General features: G+C 42.5%; 4 protein-coding genes across 4 annotated transcripts; 1 reads left to right on the forward strand and 3 right to left on the reverse strand.

The window, feature by feature from the left end:
- Positions 1-203: 203 nt before the first annotated feature.
- MELLADRAFT_88202 (uncharacterized protein) lies at positions 204-4,981 on the reverse strand (the record flags this gene model as incomplete). Its single annotated transcript, XM_007411547.1, has 6 exons — positions 204-425; positions 562-2,777; positions 2,856-3,044; positions 3,133-3,349; positions 3,426-4,472; positions 4,538-4,981. The coding sequence occupies 6 exons, from the start codon at positions 4,979-4,981 to the stop codon at positions 204-206; spliced, it is 4,335 nt and encodes a 1,444-aa protein (XP_007411609.1).
- A 543-nt stretch (positions 4,982-5,524) lies between these two features.
- Positions 5,525-6,844, reverse strand: MELLADRAFT_64301 (uncharacterized protein; the record flags this gene model as incomplete). Its single annotated transcript, XM_007411546.1, has 3 exons — positions 5,525-6,346; positions 6,455-6,669; positions 6,751-6,844. 3 exons carry the CDS (start codon positions 6,842-6,844, stop codon positions 5,525-5,527), a joined length of 1,131 nt encoding a protein of 376 aa, XP_007411608.1.
- Positions 6,845-7,866: 1,022 nt separating this feature from the next.
- MELLADRAFT_78154 (uncharacterized protein) lies at positions 7,867-9,831 on the reverse strand (the record flags this gene model as incomplete). Its single annotated transcript, XM_007411545.1, has 4 exons — positions 7,867-9,074; positions 9,175-9,284; positions 9,370-9,433; positions 9,518-9,831. The coding sequence occupies 4 exons, from the start codon at positions 9,627-9,629 to the stop codon at positions 7,867-7,869; spliced, it is 1,494 nt and encodes a 497-aa protein (XP_007411607.1).
- A 1,875-nt stretch (positions 9,832-11,706) lies between these two features.
- MELLADRAFT_107788 (uncharacterized protein) lies at positions 11,707-14,000 on the forward strand (the record flags this gene model as incomplete). Its single annotated transcript, XM_007411419.1, has 5 exons — positions 11,707-11,971; positions 12,053-12,934; positions 12,982-13,176; positions 13,244-13,594; positions 13,675-14,000. 5 exons carry the CDS (start codon positions 11,707-11,709, stop codon positions 13,998-14,000), a joined length of 2,019 nt encoding a protein of 672 aa, XP_007411481.1.
- Positions 14,001-14,884: the final 884 nt, after the last annotated feature.

A 14,884-nucleotide genomic window follows, 5' to 3' on the forward strand; every position in this document is an offset into this window, starting at 1 on the left:
CATCTACCCCCTTTTTCCCTTTCAATCACTCGAAACTTAGCCTATGATGAATGTACAATGTGTGTACAAAAATATCTGCAATCCGAGATGACATCCTTCATTATCTTTTCAATCCTTGTCTCATTCCTGATAGGTCGATCATTGAGTATCAGACCATTGATGTAAGAGATTATGAGCACAACACACTAGGAGGTCAAAAAGAACTAGCGATCATCTTCATCGTCATTCGCTGGATTACTGGCCGTTCGTTCGACGATGAGCAGGTAGTGAACGTCTAGGATAATATATGAATCGACTATCAAGGTCTTCTTCCATAGGACTAAAATGGCGAGCTGCAGGATAAGACACTCGCGAAAGCGTGCGTTGGGTAGTAGAATTAAGACCGTTTTGCCGTTGAGGTTCTCTGGGTCTATGACATGAACCATCTGAATCATTACCACGACTTGATGAACGTGCAAGACCGGACACAGATGAACGTCGACTGTTTGACTGCTTTCATTTGACCAATAACCCATCAAGTCAGTACGGTAGATGAAGAATTAAAGAATTAAAAGTACTAACAGTGAGATTAATTCTCTCGGGTTGGGTTGAAGGCCGCTCATCGTTCAACATCTCCAGGGTATCCGTGATTCTTGGTTTAATATCTTCCTCCCCTTCGGTCGATGGCTCCAAATATGAAGAACGAGCGTTTAAAAGATTGATCACGCTGCTTCTGGTAGCCTTCTTGACAGACTCGGGATGTGCAGATCTTCTTTGACTTGCCTCGTGATCGATAATCGCTTCCTCAGCATTAGATTCTGGTATATCGGAGGTATCCGTATTTGATCGATTATCTCTGACTGGCATATCTTCATCCTGTGTACTTCTGGTAGTATTCTCATCGTCTGAAAGTGGAATCTTTGCGCGGGCTTGCGCCATAAGATCATCATCATCCACGTCAGAATCTTCATCTTGAGAGTTCTCTGTATCAACAAGTATGTCGGCATTAGTTTGTAAAGCAGCTTCTAATCTTTCAGCGCGTTGTCTATGGATGGCTTCAGCGGCTCTGGCCTCTGATACTAGAGTTTGCGCCTTAGCTTCAGCCTGTGCTAAAAGAGATAATTCTTCTTTCAAGGTTTCGTTCTTAGACTCGAGATTTGCTACGCGAAATTCTAAGCCATCTTGATCTTCATCATTCGATTGTTCACAAAGCCTAGCCTGAAGTCGTTTGATAGTTTGTTTAGATAGATGATTTTCTGACTCCAGTCGTGCTACGTCAGCTTTCATCTTAGTTGAGAATGCTTCATAAACATGTCGAGCGGGGTGATTTGAGTCTTTCAAGCGAGCTCGCAAGGCCCGGTTTTCTTTCGATAGAGCATCATTCTGACTCATAAAGTCTAGTAATTGGACACGTACACCTGTGATTTCTATATCCTTAGCCTTATATTTTTCTTGCCATGATTTTGTGTGCTTTTCTTGTTTCGACAGTTTTTCTTCAAGCTCTTCTACTTTTTGTTGTGTCAGGCTGTTGGAATACGAGATATCTTCGACTCCTTGAGCCCGAGCGTGAAGGTCCAGAGCGCCGCCCAGCAGAGAGCGTAAAAACTTGACAGATGTGGTGAGTTCGTAGATGTCCTTTTTTAGCTTTTCCGGAGAATCTGTCTCAGATGCGGAGACAGTTGATGAATGTTCGCGTGGGTGAGACTCTTCTACGGTAGTCGCCTGTGACCCTTCATCGTCTCCTGCTCCGACCTGTTGATCTGCAGCACCATCACCACGACTAGACTCGTGCGTTGAATTAACTATCGAGGGCACTATCGAGGACGGTACTGATTCTCCTCGTAAATTCTGAACGAGTGAATGCGCATGCGACGACGCATTGTGGCCTTCCTGACTTGGTACATCATGAACATGGGACACAACAATCGCGATATCCGATCTTTGGCCGAGAGTGTGGTTGGTGGGGATGTGACTATTTGTATTCGGGTCAGGTTGTTGCGACGGCGATGAGTGCCTTGGATTTGAGGTAGAGGCACCGTGTTGGCCAGAAAGCTGCGACTGACGTGTCGTGATATCAGGGTGTATGGGCTCAGCTGGTGAAGCAATGAAGATTTCAGGTATTACTTTAGGTGTATCATCAATCGGTGCTAAGTTGCATCGCTCGGTCGTATACAAGAAATCGCTATCGATGCTCAGTCTGTGTGGATCGTCCGATGGCCCAGGTCCATGAACATGTTCTTGCTGGGTATCCTTTTCGGACACGATTGATGAGGCATCTGGACTGCCCATATCTTTGGCAGATACTGATGTAGTTGCTTCTAATTGTTCCGAAGCGATGAGCGCATTTTTTGCGGGCGAAACATTTTGTGTCATGATACCAGGTTGGACTGGCTCAGCTGGTGAAGCGATTAATATCTCAGGTATTGCTTTGGGTAGATCATCATTCAGTGCTGGGGTGCACCGCTCGGTCGTAAACAAGAAATCGCTATCAATGCTCAGTCTGTGTGAATCGTCTGATGGCCCAGGTTCAAGAACAAGTTCTTGCTGGATGTCTTCTTCGCACGTGATTGGTGAGGCATCTGGACGGCCCATATCGTTGGCAGATACTGATGTAGTTGCTTCTAGTTGTCCCGAAGCGGTGGGCGCATTTTTTGCGGGAGAAAGATTGTCTTTGGGGGTATGTCGAGACTCTGGTGTGCGGTGGAGCGGCTGGCATCCCAAAGGAACAGGAGTCCTTTTTCGGTCAGGGCGAGGACTTGCCAAGAATGCACCTTCGGCGACTGGATTATGGTAAGATACTTTTGGATAAGGAAGATAACGCAAATAAACTCAGTGATCATCTTCGAGCGGTAGACAGGTGTAAAATTTTCACGTACCCAAGCTGACGCTCAGTTTTTCGAGTGACCGCCCACTTTCCCACCTCACTGTGGTCTTTGGGTTGTCAGGTTCGTCCAGCTCGATCCAAAGACAAATCGACCCATTTGTCTCTTGTTGCAACTCAAAGCCAATGTACTCTTTTCCACCGTAAGCACGCTGTGCTTCTTGGATACCATTTTGGGGATGACCTAGAGATGAGCGTGAAAAGTAGCATTTGAATCAGCGACTATCAGGCCAGGAAGAAAACTAGCCTACACAGGTCAGTAAAAAACTAACTAAGAAACGCCTTGGGGTTGTCCAGATATGTTATCAACATATTTCGATCTACTGGATCTATATCACAGGCGCTTATGAAGCGTTGCAAACTTATCCGACTAGAAGTTTGTGTATAGTCGTTGAAGGTGGCAATCATTTGGGCCACCTCATCTGTAGGTTGAGATGATAGCTCAGCTGAAGTGTCCGATGATGGTTGTGGAGTGGTCTTCCTCCGAGGCTAGGGGAAAGTAGGATCAGATGAACAGTTACATAAGCAAATATTCGATGAAACCGTTTGATCTAAATGGACTGACCGATGCATCAAGAAATCGGGATGGAGAATGTGATATAGGGGGCTCTTGAGTGGGCTTTTCGACCTCCTCAGGCATTGTGCGGCTATTTGACTTATCAGGTGCCAGGACCACAGATTCTTCCAATGATTCTTCAGCTCGAAACAACGAGGATGTCGATCCTAATTGGAATTCCGAGGGTTCAACTGCATCACGTAGAATATGAGAGTAGAACGGCTTCTTTCGGCACTTTGAGAACAACGATGTTGGTATGGGAGAATCTGTCAGTCTACATGTATCATGAAAGTTTCGCTGGGAACGCTTATGAAAACCGCCTACCTCGAGATCACGCTTTTTTGCGCCATTAGAGCCGGAGTTGATGTCGACAAATGGTGAAGCTGCTCGCGAACTGGGAAGTCCTCGAGAAGGAGGTCGTTTAGGAGTTGATGAATCATGGCTGGGCGGAGGTAGAGGGGGTTGACCGCTAGAACCATTAGATCGAGTTCCAAAGATGTTGATGCCGGAAGGCTTCTTCGAAAGTGTCTTATGCAAGGTATCCGAGACATGCACAGTGGGTTTTGCCAGGATGGCCTGTCCTGGGCTTCTTGGAGATCGTTCCGAAATCCGAGTGTTAGATTTGGATAGAGTAAGTGACCGAGGGGAAGGATTGGACAAGGGAACATTGGCAGGTGGAGAAGGCGAAGGAACATGTTCAATGTTTGTGGGAGACCGAGGAGTGGGTACTGTGTGTTCGTTTGCGTCCACAGAATCTGATCCCGAGGGTGTTCGCAAATGAAGAGGATTCACTCGTGAGTTTTTTCCCTTTGAATGTGGTGACTGAAGTAAAAAAATCGGAAGACTAGCGTCGGGGACAGGTGTAACTTTGTTATTGTTGATGTTTGATCCTTTATCTTGCGTTGGTAGGACTTCTTCGTCTTCCGAATCGGATGTCTCATTTCGGATACGTTTATGCTGACGTGAATGACGCTTCTGTGAAATAGGATAATCTTCAAAGATGATTCGCCTTCGTTTTGGGCTAGTTGACCTGGTGAGGACTCCTGAAGTTCGACGCTACAAACGATGAGAGACATGTCAGATGGAGTGTGTAAACAGAATGCAAAGATAACCAGATATACTTTTCCAATTGATGATCGAGTCTTTCGTGCGGCCTTGGAATCCATCCATGCTTTAACAAGTGCTTCACCCGCATTCTCCTTGGGTTCCCAGGATGGGTCCCATGGTTCGTTCGTGTCGGGATTGACACCTGCCCATTTTATTAAGTATTTCTTCCTGGTTTCTTCAAGAATCTCGATAGCATCCCAGTCAATCTGAGATTCTGATGAGGGAATCACGACTTCCTCTTCTGGCGATGCTGGAAGCGAGTAGGAGAGATCTATGGTGTGACGTAGAGATCCAGAGCGTCGTTTTCCGACCACCTGGGATGACACACCACTTGAGGTTCCTTTGCTGAGCTGCGAGGAAGGCTTTGAGTTTGATCGATTAGGTTTTGAATTTGATTGACGATGCCTTGAGTTTGATCTTGACCTTGGAGTTTGCTTTGATGTTGAAGCAGTAGCCATCTAATCTGAAGTGATCAATCGATTGGATGAATGAGATTGATGAGGATGAGTAGCTTCAAGTTCAACTGTGAATGTTGAGTTGGTGACTTTGAGGATATCCAAATTAAAATTTACATACACTTTAAAGTTTACAGAACACCACATTGATATGTAAAATACACAATTTATCACGCGTCTGTACACATGTCACAGACAAGGGTCACCGTACTTGACAGGCACCCGGCTAAAAAAGCACGGTGCAGTCTGCAGTCAGCAAACATGAGGGACATGGTATTTAGAAATGCAAACTTTCAGTTGATTCTATTGCTTTTGCTGGACTTGTGCCTTTCAGTATCTCTGTGGCATCTTACCTTTCATAAAGTACCAAACTAACTGATCCCTATGTGATAAAGACTGGATACAAATCTGCATATTAATGCTCAAGAACGCACTGATATATGATATATATATATTGGTACAAAGGGTCTTATGTAGGCATGTTGATACAAAATACATCATAGACTGACTCAAAAACAAAATCTAAAAGCAAAGGAGACCAACGTATCAAACCCTCTTGATCCGCTTGAACACTGGGGATCCATCAATGCTCGTTTTATCTTCTTCACGACTTCTGGCTTGCTTTTTCTGACCGGAAAGCTCGCTTCTTGTGGGAACAGTCCTCAGCCAATACTTTTTTTCAAGCTGGACGGCAGGACTCTCACTACGGCGGGAATCCTCCGTTGGAAAGCTAAAAACATCCTCATACTCCATCATTTGACCGGCCTTGTTCATGATTGAGGGGGGTGTATCAGAAACGGTCGTAGGGGATTCCTCGGCCAAGTCTAGTTTCGTCTCCATTGGGCTTAGCTCGTTGAGAAAGATAGGCTTGCTCAGATTCTTTGGCTCTTGTTGTTCTGGATCATGATTGGTCCTTTCATCTTCAAAACTGCGTCCTACCGAGTGAGTCTGAATAGAAGTCACTGGTGTCGAAGACTGGTCTGAGCTCGATTGAGGTGAAACTGTGCTGGACTCGTTAAAAGTGAGCCAAGATTGAGTTCCAAGATCGCGTGCAAGCTTCCAGAGTTCAACTTGTTCAAGGTAGGAATTTGAGCATTTTGCCGTCTCCAGGTGAATTTGGTGAGAAAGATTGAGGAGTGAACAGCTTTCGTTGAGAATCTGAGCAGCGGGCATTCGACAAGCCAATTCGAATTGAGGGGCGCTGCCGTCGGGCGAAGAGCCAAGGGAAAGGGAACCATCCAAAGCGGGTATATGAGCTGAGGATCCCATAAGCGATGAACCTTGAGAACTCTCCGAGTGCGGTGCTGCAATCGGCCGTGGAAGAGGACGCCCGCTTTGCCAAAATTTTGCTTGGATGTATCGACTCCACTGAAGTTGAAAAAAAGCACCAAAGAAACCACAAAGGCGTGAGCGTTTGATTTCGCGGGAGATAAAAGGGGGAACAGCAACGAAATAACAGATGCTTTCATGTCTTACCTGCTCAACTGCTTCAGGAGTATGTGTGGCGTGGCTCATTACAAGCCGTGCTCCTTCTCGAGTTTCCAAACAGTTATCCAGTCCGGCAGCCAGCTTGAGGATCTCCTTGTCTGAACTAGGAGGATATGGGATGATGTATTCAAGAGTTGTGGGGCATTCGAGCCTTTTTTTAATACCGGAATCAGAGAAACCTTTGATGAGTTGGTCTGTGATTCCTGAATGTGGTATAAGGAAAAAATCGTTGGTATGTGATCTGAGGAGACCCAGAAGGTGGAATGAAAAAGATGAAGACGTACTTGATTGACTTTGTTCAACTTGATCAAGCTCAGAGTGAGTCGAATCTCTTGGTGCAGAAAAGTCGGCAGCATCAGAGGTAAAAGTGTTCGACATGGTAGTAAATTGATAGATTTCTCAAATTAGATTAAATTCTCTTTCTTCAATGCGAGATGGTATTTATGGTATAAGATCAGACGTCGCTGGAATAGAGCTGCGTGTTTCGATGAAGGTGAATTGTCGGCAGCTTTTTCTAGATAGTGGGTACATATATATTGCAATTTATCATTTTGACACTTTACTTCGATGAAATCAAATCGTTGACCGTACCTGAATCTGAGCTTGGTGTCAGCAAACATCGCAAACAGCGTTTGGAATTGAATTCACTGGTGGGACCTGATCAGGAACACTGTCGCGACCTTTCCACATGATCAGACGTTTGAGGTAGCTCTCTGTGTCCCTTGGGACAACGAGTTTTTTTGCTTGTTAAGGAACAGAAACCTCTTTATGAATCAAATCATTCATGTTGAGTCTCGTTGACCTCATCTGCTTTGGCCATCACTCTTGTCAATTTGTAACCTTGGAATGATGAAAGTTCTCATTGCTGGACGATGCTCTATGACCTACATAAATCTATCGTTCATCGTTCAGCAGGGCAAAGGGCAGCCGTTCTGTGGTCGTTTTCTTTCGCCTCCATGAAGAGATGCGTTCTAAGACTAGGGAGTGATTGTGGATGGAAATTGATACTTTACCGGTCTCAAAACTTCAGGCTCAACGCGGCACTCAAGTCAATTGGCAACGCACTAATTCACATCTTGAGATGTATAGGACAATACTCGGAAGCAACTAAATGAGATTGTATTCCCTTATGAGCCAACTAATTCCTCAACTCTTCTTGACTCACGCAGGCACATTTTTTTCAGCAGATTTGACAAACAAGAGTAAACAAGTCGTTTATTATTAGATTAATGTCCTCAAACGTATTCACAAACTTAGACAGACACAGAATGTCATGATAAATAAAGATGTTAATCATGGTTTGAAAAGATGAAAACGAAAAGAAAATTGAATAATGAAAAGCAATTGATAGAGAATAACTATGATCTAATTCAACTCAGAAAAAAATGTTCTTGATGATCTTATGACGATTCTGCATCCTCCCTTTGTCTCTTCTTCCTTTTAGCCTCATTGAATAAATTCATTAAATTGCATACACCAGGTACACCAGCTTCTTCAATATCATCAGATGGATCCCAAGTCGTTTCAGCCAACCGTTTAACAAACGCAGTAGGTCTTCGACAGCTATTTTCTATATCATCCTTTCCAAACATGTCATCATCTCTAGTCCTAGGTCTCGAGCCTGATATTCTACGTCTCACTAGTGCGCTCAATTCGCCAGCTGTTAGTGATGAGTCTGCACTTTGCTTGCTCGAGCTCGGTTTAACATTTGAAGAACTGATGGGTTGAATTGGCTCATCATCACTTGAACAGTATTCTTCTTCATCGGCATCACTTTCCTCCTCTTCGCTGGTAGAATACATTTCTTCTTCTTCTTCTTCCTCCTCTTCTTCGTCCGGATCATCCTCTAGCGCGCCTTTTTCCTCTGCCGCGAATTCCGCTTCGTTTTGGACTTCCTCCTCCTCATTGTTATTTGATTGGATAGCCTCGGCTCCTGCAGTCTCTTCGAGCACAGTAAGAATTGGAGTACAAGTTGTTTCATATGTCTTGATCACTTCACCCACGAGTAAATCATGCGGGAAGTCACAATAAGCTGCTTCGGCAAGATTGCCGAGTTCGTCTTTTACATTCGTGAGTTGTTCTCTAAGACGTGTGACGTCCGATTGACTTTGTTCTAGAGCAGCCTGGAGCTTGAGTATTTCTGCTGCTTGAGTTGCGGAAGCTGACTCTTGGGGTGCTTGTGGTCGATACCGAGCAAGGCAGATGGTAGAAGATTTGGGATCAGGTGAGCGAGGCATGGATGAAGAAGAATGTGATGTGGAGGGTGCTGGAACTGATGATGGTGCAACGGTCGGAGGGCGAGAGAAGATTCTTTTAGCAGCCGGATCGTACGGGTTGATAACTGGGTTAACGGCTAATGTACGGGTTGGAGCGAGAGTAGAGAGATATCTGCGCTTTTGTGGTAAGCAGCTTGATAGTGGTGGAATTTGAGGATGTTGTGAGCTGGCAGAAGAAGGGCGAGAGAAGAGTAGTGGTGCCAGTTTAAGATGTTGCTTGGAATCACGAGGAGAGCTTGACAGGTCGCTAGATGGGTCGGTTGGATAGCTATTTTTGTGTGGCGAAGTCAGGATATCTTGTACCTCAGATTCCATATCTGAAGAGAGTGGATCTGATTTGTAAGGGATAGAAGAATGTAAGATCAGATTCAGAATGATCATATATGTATTGTATGGAGTAGGAAATAATGATGCGACGAAAAGAAGACAAACCGGTCGTAGCAGCTTGATCCGAAGAGAAAGGGAGCGAGTAAAGGCATTCTGAAAGGTGATATTGAGCTTGAGCCTCAGTACCGGTGAAACCGCAGTGGGTGTTGAGGCAGCTGTTTGTACGTTAAAGGATGAACAATCAGTAAGGGTCAGCCAATGGTTTCAGAGAAAGAAAAAAGTATGTAAGAAACTACTGACCGAAAGTGTTTGCATGAGCGTGAATGGTGAGCCGCATTGAAAGGGAGATATGAAGCAACGCAGGCTAATTTGAAGTTGTTTGTTTTTCGCAAAGACAAAGAGAAAATCAGAATCGTTGTAATTGAAGAAAGATATCAATGGAACCTACGGGGTCTAGGGCATCTCACAAACACGGAACGAGAGGATGACTGCTTGGGTGGTTCTTGGCCTTCATCAGTCTTGAGTAGGCGATGACGGTGAGGAGGTTTCATTGGTGACATCTTTAAAAACGTGTAAAGTAGCAAAAAATATGGTCAAATGGTGGTGGTAAAACAGAACGATTTGCTATAGGGTTTTTTTCTTATGAAGGAAATATAGATTCCAATCGGTCATATATATATGTATGATCTAGACCTCTTCTGTCCCCTTGTTGGTCTTGACTGCTTACTCTTGGGATGTGAAGTTCCCCTGCATCGATGAAGCGTGAGATGAGACTGATCTGAAAGGGAAAGAGGCAGAGTAGTGGTGGAGGGAATATCATATGTGGTGTGTAACCTAGGGTACTCAAAGCAAATTACGTAGGGCCATGCACGCGAACACGGTCCACGGTCCACCACGCATTTACCTTGAAACTTTCGACCAACCAGCGTCGTCGATCGCGTCAAGTATTTACGCGTTGTCTGTACGCATACACGCATCCGCGCACGTGGGAAGAAACACACGTGTAACATCTTTCTCAACATCCTTTCAACATCCCATCGAATTTACTCAGCCAAGGTCTGTCGGTACATACCACCGTTGGTGCACTGGTGAACCCGTTTCTCAGGATGACAGGATGAGCACGCAAAAATAAAACGCGCCCAAAAATCCCCAAAAGCATGTCAGTATTTTGCTCCAGTGGTGCCACAGCAGGCAAGAAGGTGTAGTATGCTGTTCAGACAGCAGCTTTGCCTCCATTTGTGGCCGCTACAAAGCTACAAAGCAACATGTGTATGATGTTCCTTCATTTATTTGTTTACGCATGTATGTCTACATCACACATGATGTGTGTCTAACTCAAAAAACTTGCTCAATGCTGACACCTGACATTCAACAAGTTGAACCTGCATGAAGACTTTGCCAAGTTAGAGGTCAAGTGGAGAATTTTACATTCCCTAAATTTTATGGCCATAATGTTGTATGGTACAACTGAATAAATAAAAATCCCTTGGTGGCATAATCACCATTGACAGATTTTGCACTCTTGCCTAGTTCATTTGCCCAGAGTTGAGGAAAGTGCTGATGTGAAAGTCCAAGGCTTCACATTCATCCACCATCAAACCCATATATTCCAAAAAATGAATATGTCAGTGTTGTTCTTTGGTGTGTGTTGTATGCTACAGGTGTTGACCACTTACAACAAAAGGATGGTCATAAAAGTGTCCTGTTGGTGTAAATTTTTTGTAATTCTGTTGACTTTTGGAAAGCTGTTCTGTGGTGACAAGTCTAGAAACTTTAGAAACTTGGAGCTTGACTCCCGCCAGTGGTGGCAGTGCATGTGTGCAACATGAAATTGGCTTTGTATCTGGCTTATAAGTCAACAATCTGGACCTGCCATAATATAAAATGATGCTCTGAGATATGCAGTCAATCATAAATTGAACAATGGATTTGTAAGTAGGATAAATCAAGTGAGGATCAATACAAAGATGTTGGACAGAAGTACAATAAGACTTATTGCTTGTAAGTCATGCTACAACAGACCCATGGGTATTTGTAATGTCAGTCTGAAGTCATTCCAATGCTCATTGGGGAATTGAAGTAGGTCCTCCTCAAGACTTGCTGATCAGGCCAATCTTCTATCCAGTGCTCATTGTACTCAAGTCAATCTGGAGGTGATGAAAGTTGAAAATTTGTGGGTGGGTCCTTTCAACAGATTGGTGAGGCATATGTATATATACTGAATTTTTGGATCATCACCCATTGAGACCTATCAAGACATAGGGATCTGATTCATAACTCAATGATTCTGAAACTATTCAACTGCCATCAAAGTTTCAACATTATCAATTCCATATCACTTCATAAACCAGATCTGGATGTTTGAAATAGATTAATCAACAAATTGTCATGTGACAACCATAGAATTTCAGGTTTCCATACATGTGATATCTGAAATTTATCAGAGTTGTATAGCCATATCAATTTGTTAGATCTTGGTGTTTTAGATCAGAGTTGTATAGCCATATCAATTTGTTAGATCTTGGTGTTTTAGATCTCACTCATTCTATTGATATAGCAGGATATTGTACCCCAGAAAGGTGTTCTTGTAGAAAAACTTCACCCTACTTTTGAGCGACCACAAATGAATTAAAATCAATGATTGGCTTTATCCAATTATATTATCTCAGTCTTCCATTATTGGTTATGGGGATGAAGGGACTTCAAATGGACACAAGCTTTGACCTCAACAAAATTCCAATGGATGAGGACCTGAGTGATATCAATGCTTCAAAGACCAGTCAATCATCTTTTAGACCTTATAGAAAAGTTACAAGAGTAGACAAAAGTCAACTCAATTCCAACAAAGACTCACCACATAATCATCAATTCAGAGATCAAGAATCAATGTCAACAAATCAAGGTCAGCACTCACTCTACAGTTCACAGGTAAAGTCAAACCTCCAGCATCCTTACACTGTCAATCCAACTCTCACAAGACCAGATATCCCAACCCCAGTCAGATTGAGTAAGTCAAATGCAAGAGTATGGTCGGAAGATTTGTTGAGTAGTCTCAATCACCCCCGAGATTCACTTCAATCGCCAAAGGATCCAAAATCAAGTCATAATTTGGATGATGTTTCAACAAACATGCAAATTTATAACGCCAGGAAGACATCAATACAACCATTGTTTGGAACTTCGGAAGAGAAACCTTTGCTTGCAGTTATTATTGAGAGTGATCAAAATGCTTATGAGGGAAGACATACAGGTGAATTCCTTTTGGATCTGAGTGTGGATAAACCACCCTGTTCACTCCCAGGTATAACTTTTGGAGACACATCTTCAATCAATCGAGGATTAAAAAGGAAGAATCTGATCGACCATGATGAGAGAGAAGTTTCTCAAACTGATATAGATAAATGCAATGGTCAATCAGCCGTCTTGCACGATCAAGAACAGATCATCACAGGTTCAACTAACAAAAAATCAAACAATTTGAATGAGGATTACAAAGGCGCAAGGAACAAATATTTCAAACCGAATTCAAACCTCTTTCTAAAGCGTATCCCCTTACATGATCTGGGTTTGTTGGACTTTCATTCAGACGAATCAAATTATCGCTCATCTATGTCAATTATCCCAGAGGACATTGCGTTCAGTAAGAGACTTGATCAACCCATCAAATCTACTCATCATTCCATGAAAAGTTCAGTTGAGCAAAGGCAGAGGTTGTTACCTATTGAAGATCAATTCATTTCGATTTATGCGAATCAATCTAGGCACCATCAGAAGATTTTTCAGTATATACGTTCGTTTTGTAATTGGATTGAAGATGATTCGAATGATAATTTTCAAGGTCATAGACTTCTCAGCCTTAATTATAGTAAGTTTTATAAACTCCCCTGAATATGAAAATGTGGTATGTAAAAGACAAGCTGAGAAAATATATGGGTGATCTAGATTGGCGTTGGTATTCCTTGAGTCATCTATATTTATTTCCATGTTATGATAGTCATCCAAAGAAATTTAAACCTTTGAGAACTAAATTTGATGACAGTATATATGACATTTGGGATGCATATGACAGACTTCGTTGGGTCAGACAAGTTCGATCAAGCTATAAAAGTAAGTAAAGGTCACGTATAATGACTTCTCTGAAAGTTAAACTGACCATGACTTGAATAATATCAAGTTCCAACTTCTAGACAAAAGTTATGTGAAGCAATTATGTGGGGAGGATATATTCTCTTCCAATCGAACAAATCTCCTAAAAATATTACTCGTGCAATAGAAAGATTTACTAAAGCATGGCGTCAAATTCATACTCCAATGGTTGATATTGGACATTTTCCTCTAATTTACATTGCCAACTGTATGCGCGATATGGCAGCATTGACAGAAGAAACTTGGAGGGCTAGTGATAAAATCCGAAAAACATTCAACAATATTTACTTGGAAAGAGACGATAGTCATAGCGGAAAAGATGTATGGAAGATTCTGACTCCTTTGATGAGTGCTCAAGACCAAAAAAAAATGAGTTGGGGTAAATAAAACATTCATCGAACTCATATCGTCCATGCATTGATGCTCATTTGTGACTCCTTTGTTCAATTTGGTCAATAGATCAACACGAGAAAAGGGCAAGATTATTGATAGAAGCCATTGAAAAACCTCAACACTTCACATCTCAGATCACATCATGGGGATTTAGACCTGATCAAGCTCTGGCTTTATGGAATGTGGGTACAGAAATGAAAAATTTACAAAAACAACAACAGATGATTATGGATCAAATTTATGAGGGAATGAACCCAAAACTTAGCATGAATCATTCAGTGGAGATCAGTAAAGGTAATGTGTCACTTTATCTTGAAAATGCTCTTTACTTCCAGATTTCAAATGGACCTAAAACTAATTTTGGCTCTGATATGATATATACAAATTTCTAGAGATCCATCAAAGACAATTCTCAAACAAGATTCATTTGTTGAGTTCTATAGCTGGTCACCTCATATTGGATTTTTTTGAGAATGGAAGTTTCTTGAGAAACTTGCAACTATAATAATCAACTTTGTCCAACAACTGCATTGGATTCCTCTAAATAAGGGAGCTGAGAAAGCTCCTTGTATGTCTTATCTGGTTTGTATTGGGAGTCAAGTTGAACCACAACATAACAAACCTTTTGCAAAAGGTACTGTTCAAGTATCCTTATAGCAGTTGCAATGGTTCAACTTCCTGCAATGAATTACTATAGTCTGAGAATCTTATATGTGATTACAAGGAAACAATAAGTGATGAGACTCAAAGAAGAAACTGTTAGAAGTACACCACAAGTCCCTGATGATGTGCATCACTGGCATTCAAGATATAGCACTGGTAGCTGGTCTGCCCCTCTACCAGTCTGTGGCTAGTGTGGTTCACAGGTTTTTGTATTGTATTCAATTTAGGTTTTGAAAATCCTTGCTATCAAAGCTCATCAGTGTAAGAGGCTTTAAACAAGGCCATGTCTCACACTGTATATGTGTCCGCGGAGCACACTGTTGTGCACACATGGAGAGTTGTGAAAAAATTGAATGTTGTTTGCTCCTGTTCTAATGGATAGAATATTGTTCAAACCTGAACACACCTTTGAGAGAGAGAAATAGCTTGAATTTTTTTTGGAATGGCTGGTAGATCTTGCAAGGAAGGTTCAACATGGCTTTTCTTCAATTTCAAGGCATTGAAGACTTCCAAGGTACATCCAGGAAGAAGGTGTCCCATTTCAACAGCTCTGTGCAATAGCTGTGGTGTTCCAGCAATGACAGTAATCACAACAGGAACTTCTTTCAGGATG

Source organism: Melampsora larici-populina (genome assembly GCF_000204055.1).
Source record: "Melampsora larici-populina 98AG31 unplaced genomic scaffold MELLAscaffold_25, whole genome shotgun sequence".
Lineage (NCBI taxonomy): Eukaryota > Fungi > Basidiomycota > Pucciniomycetes > Pucciniales > Melampsoraceae > Melampsora > Melampsora laricis-populina.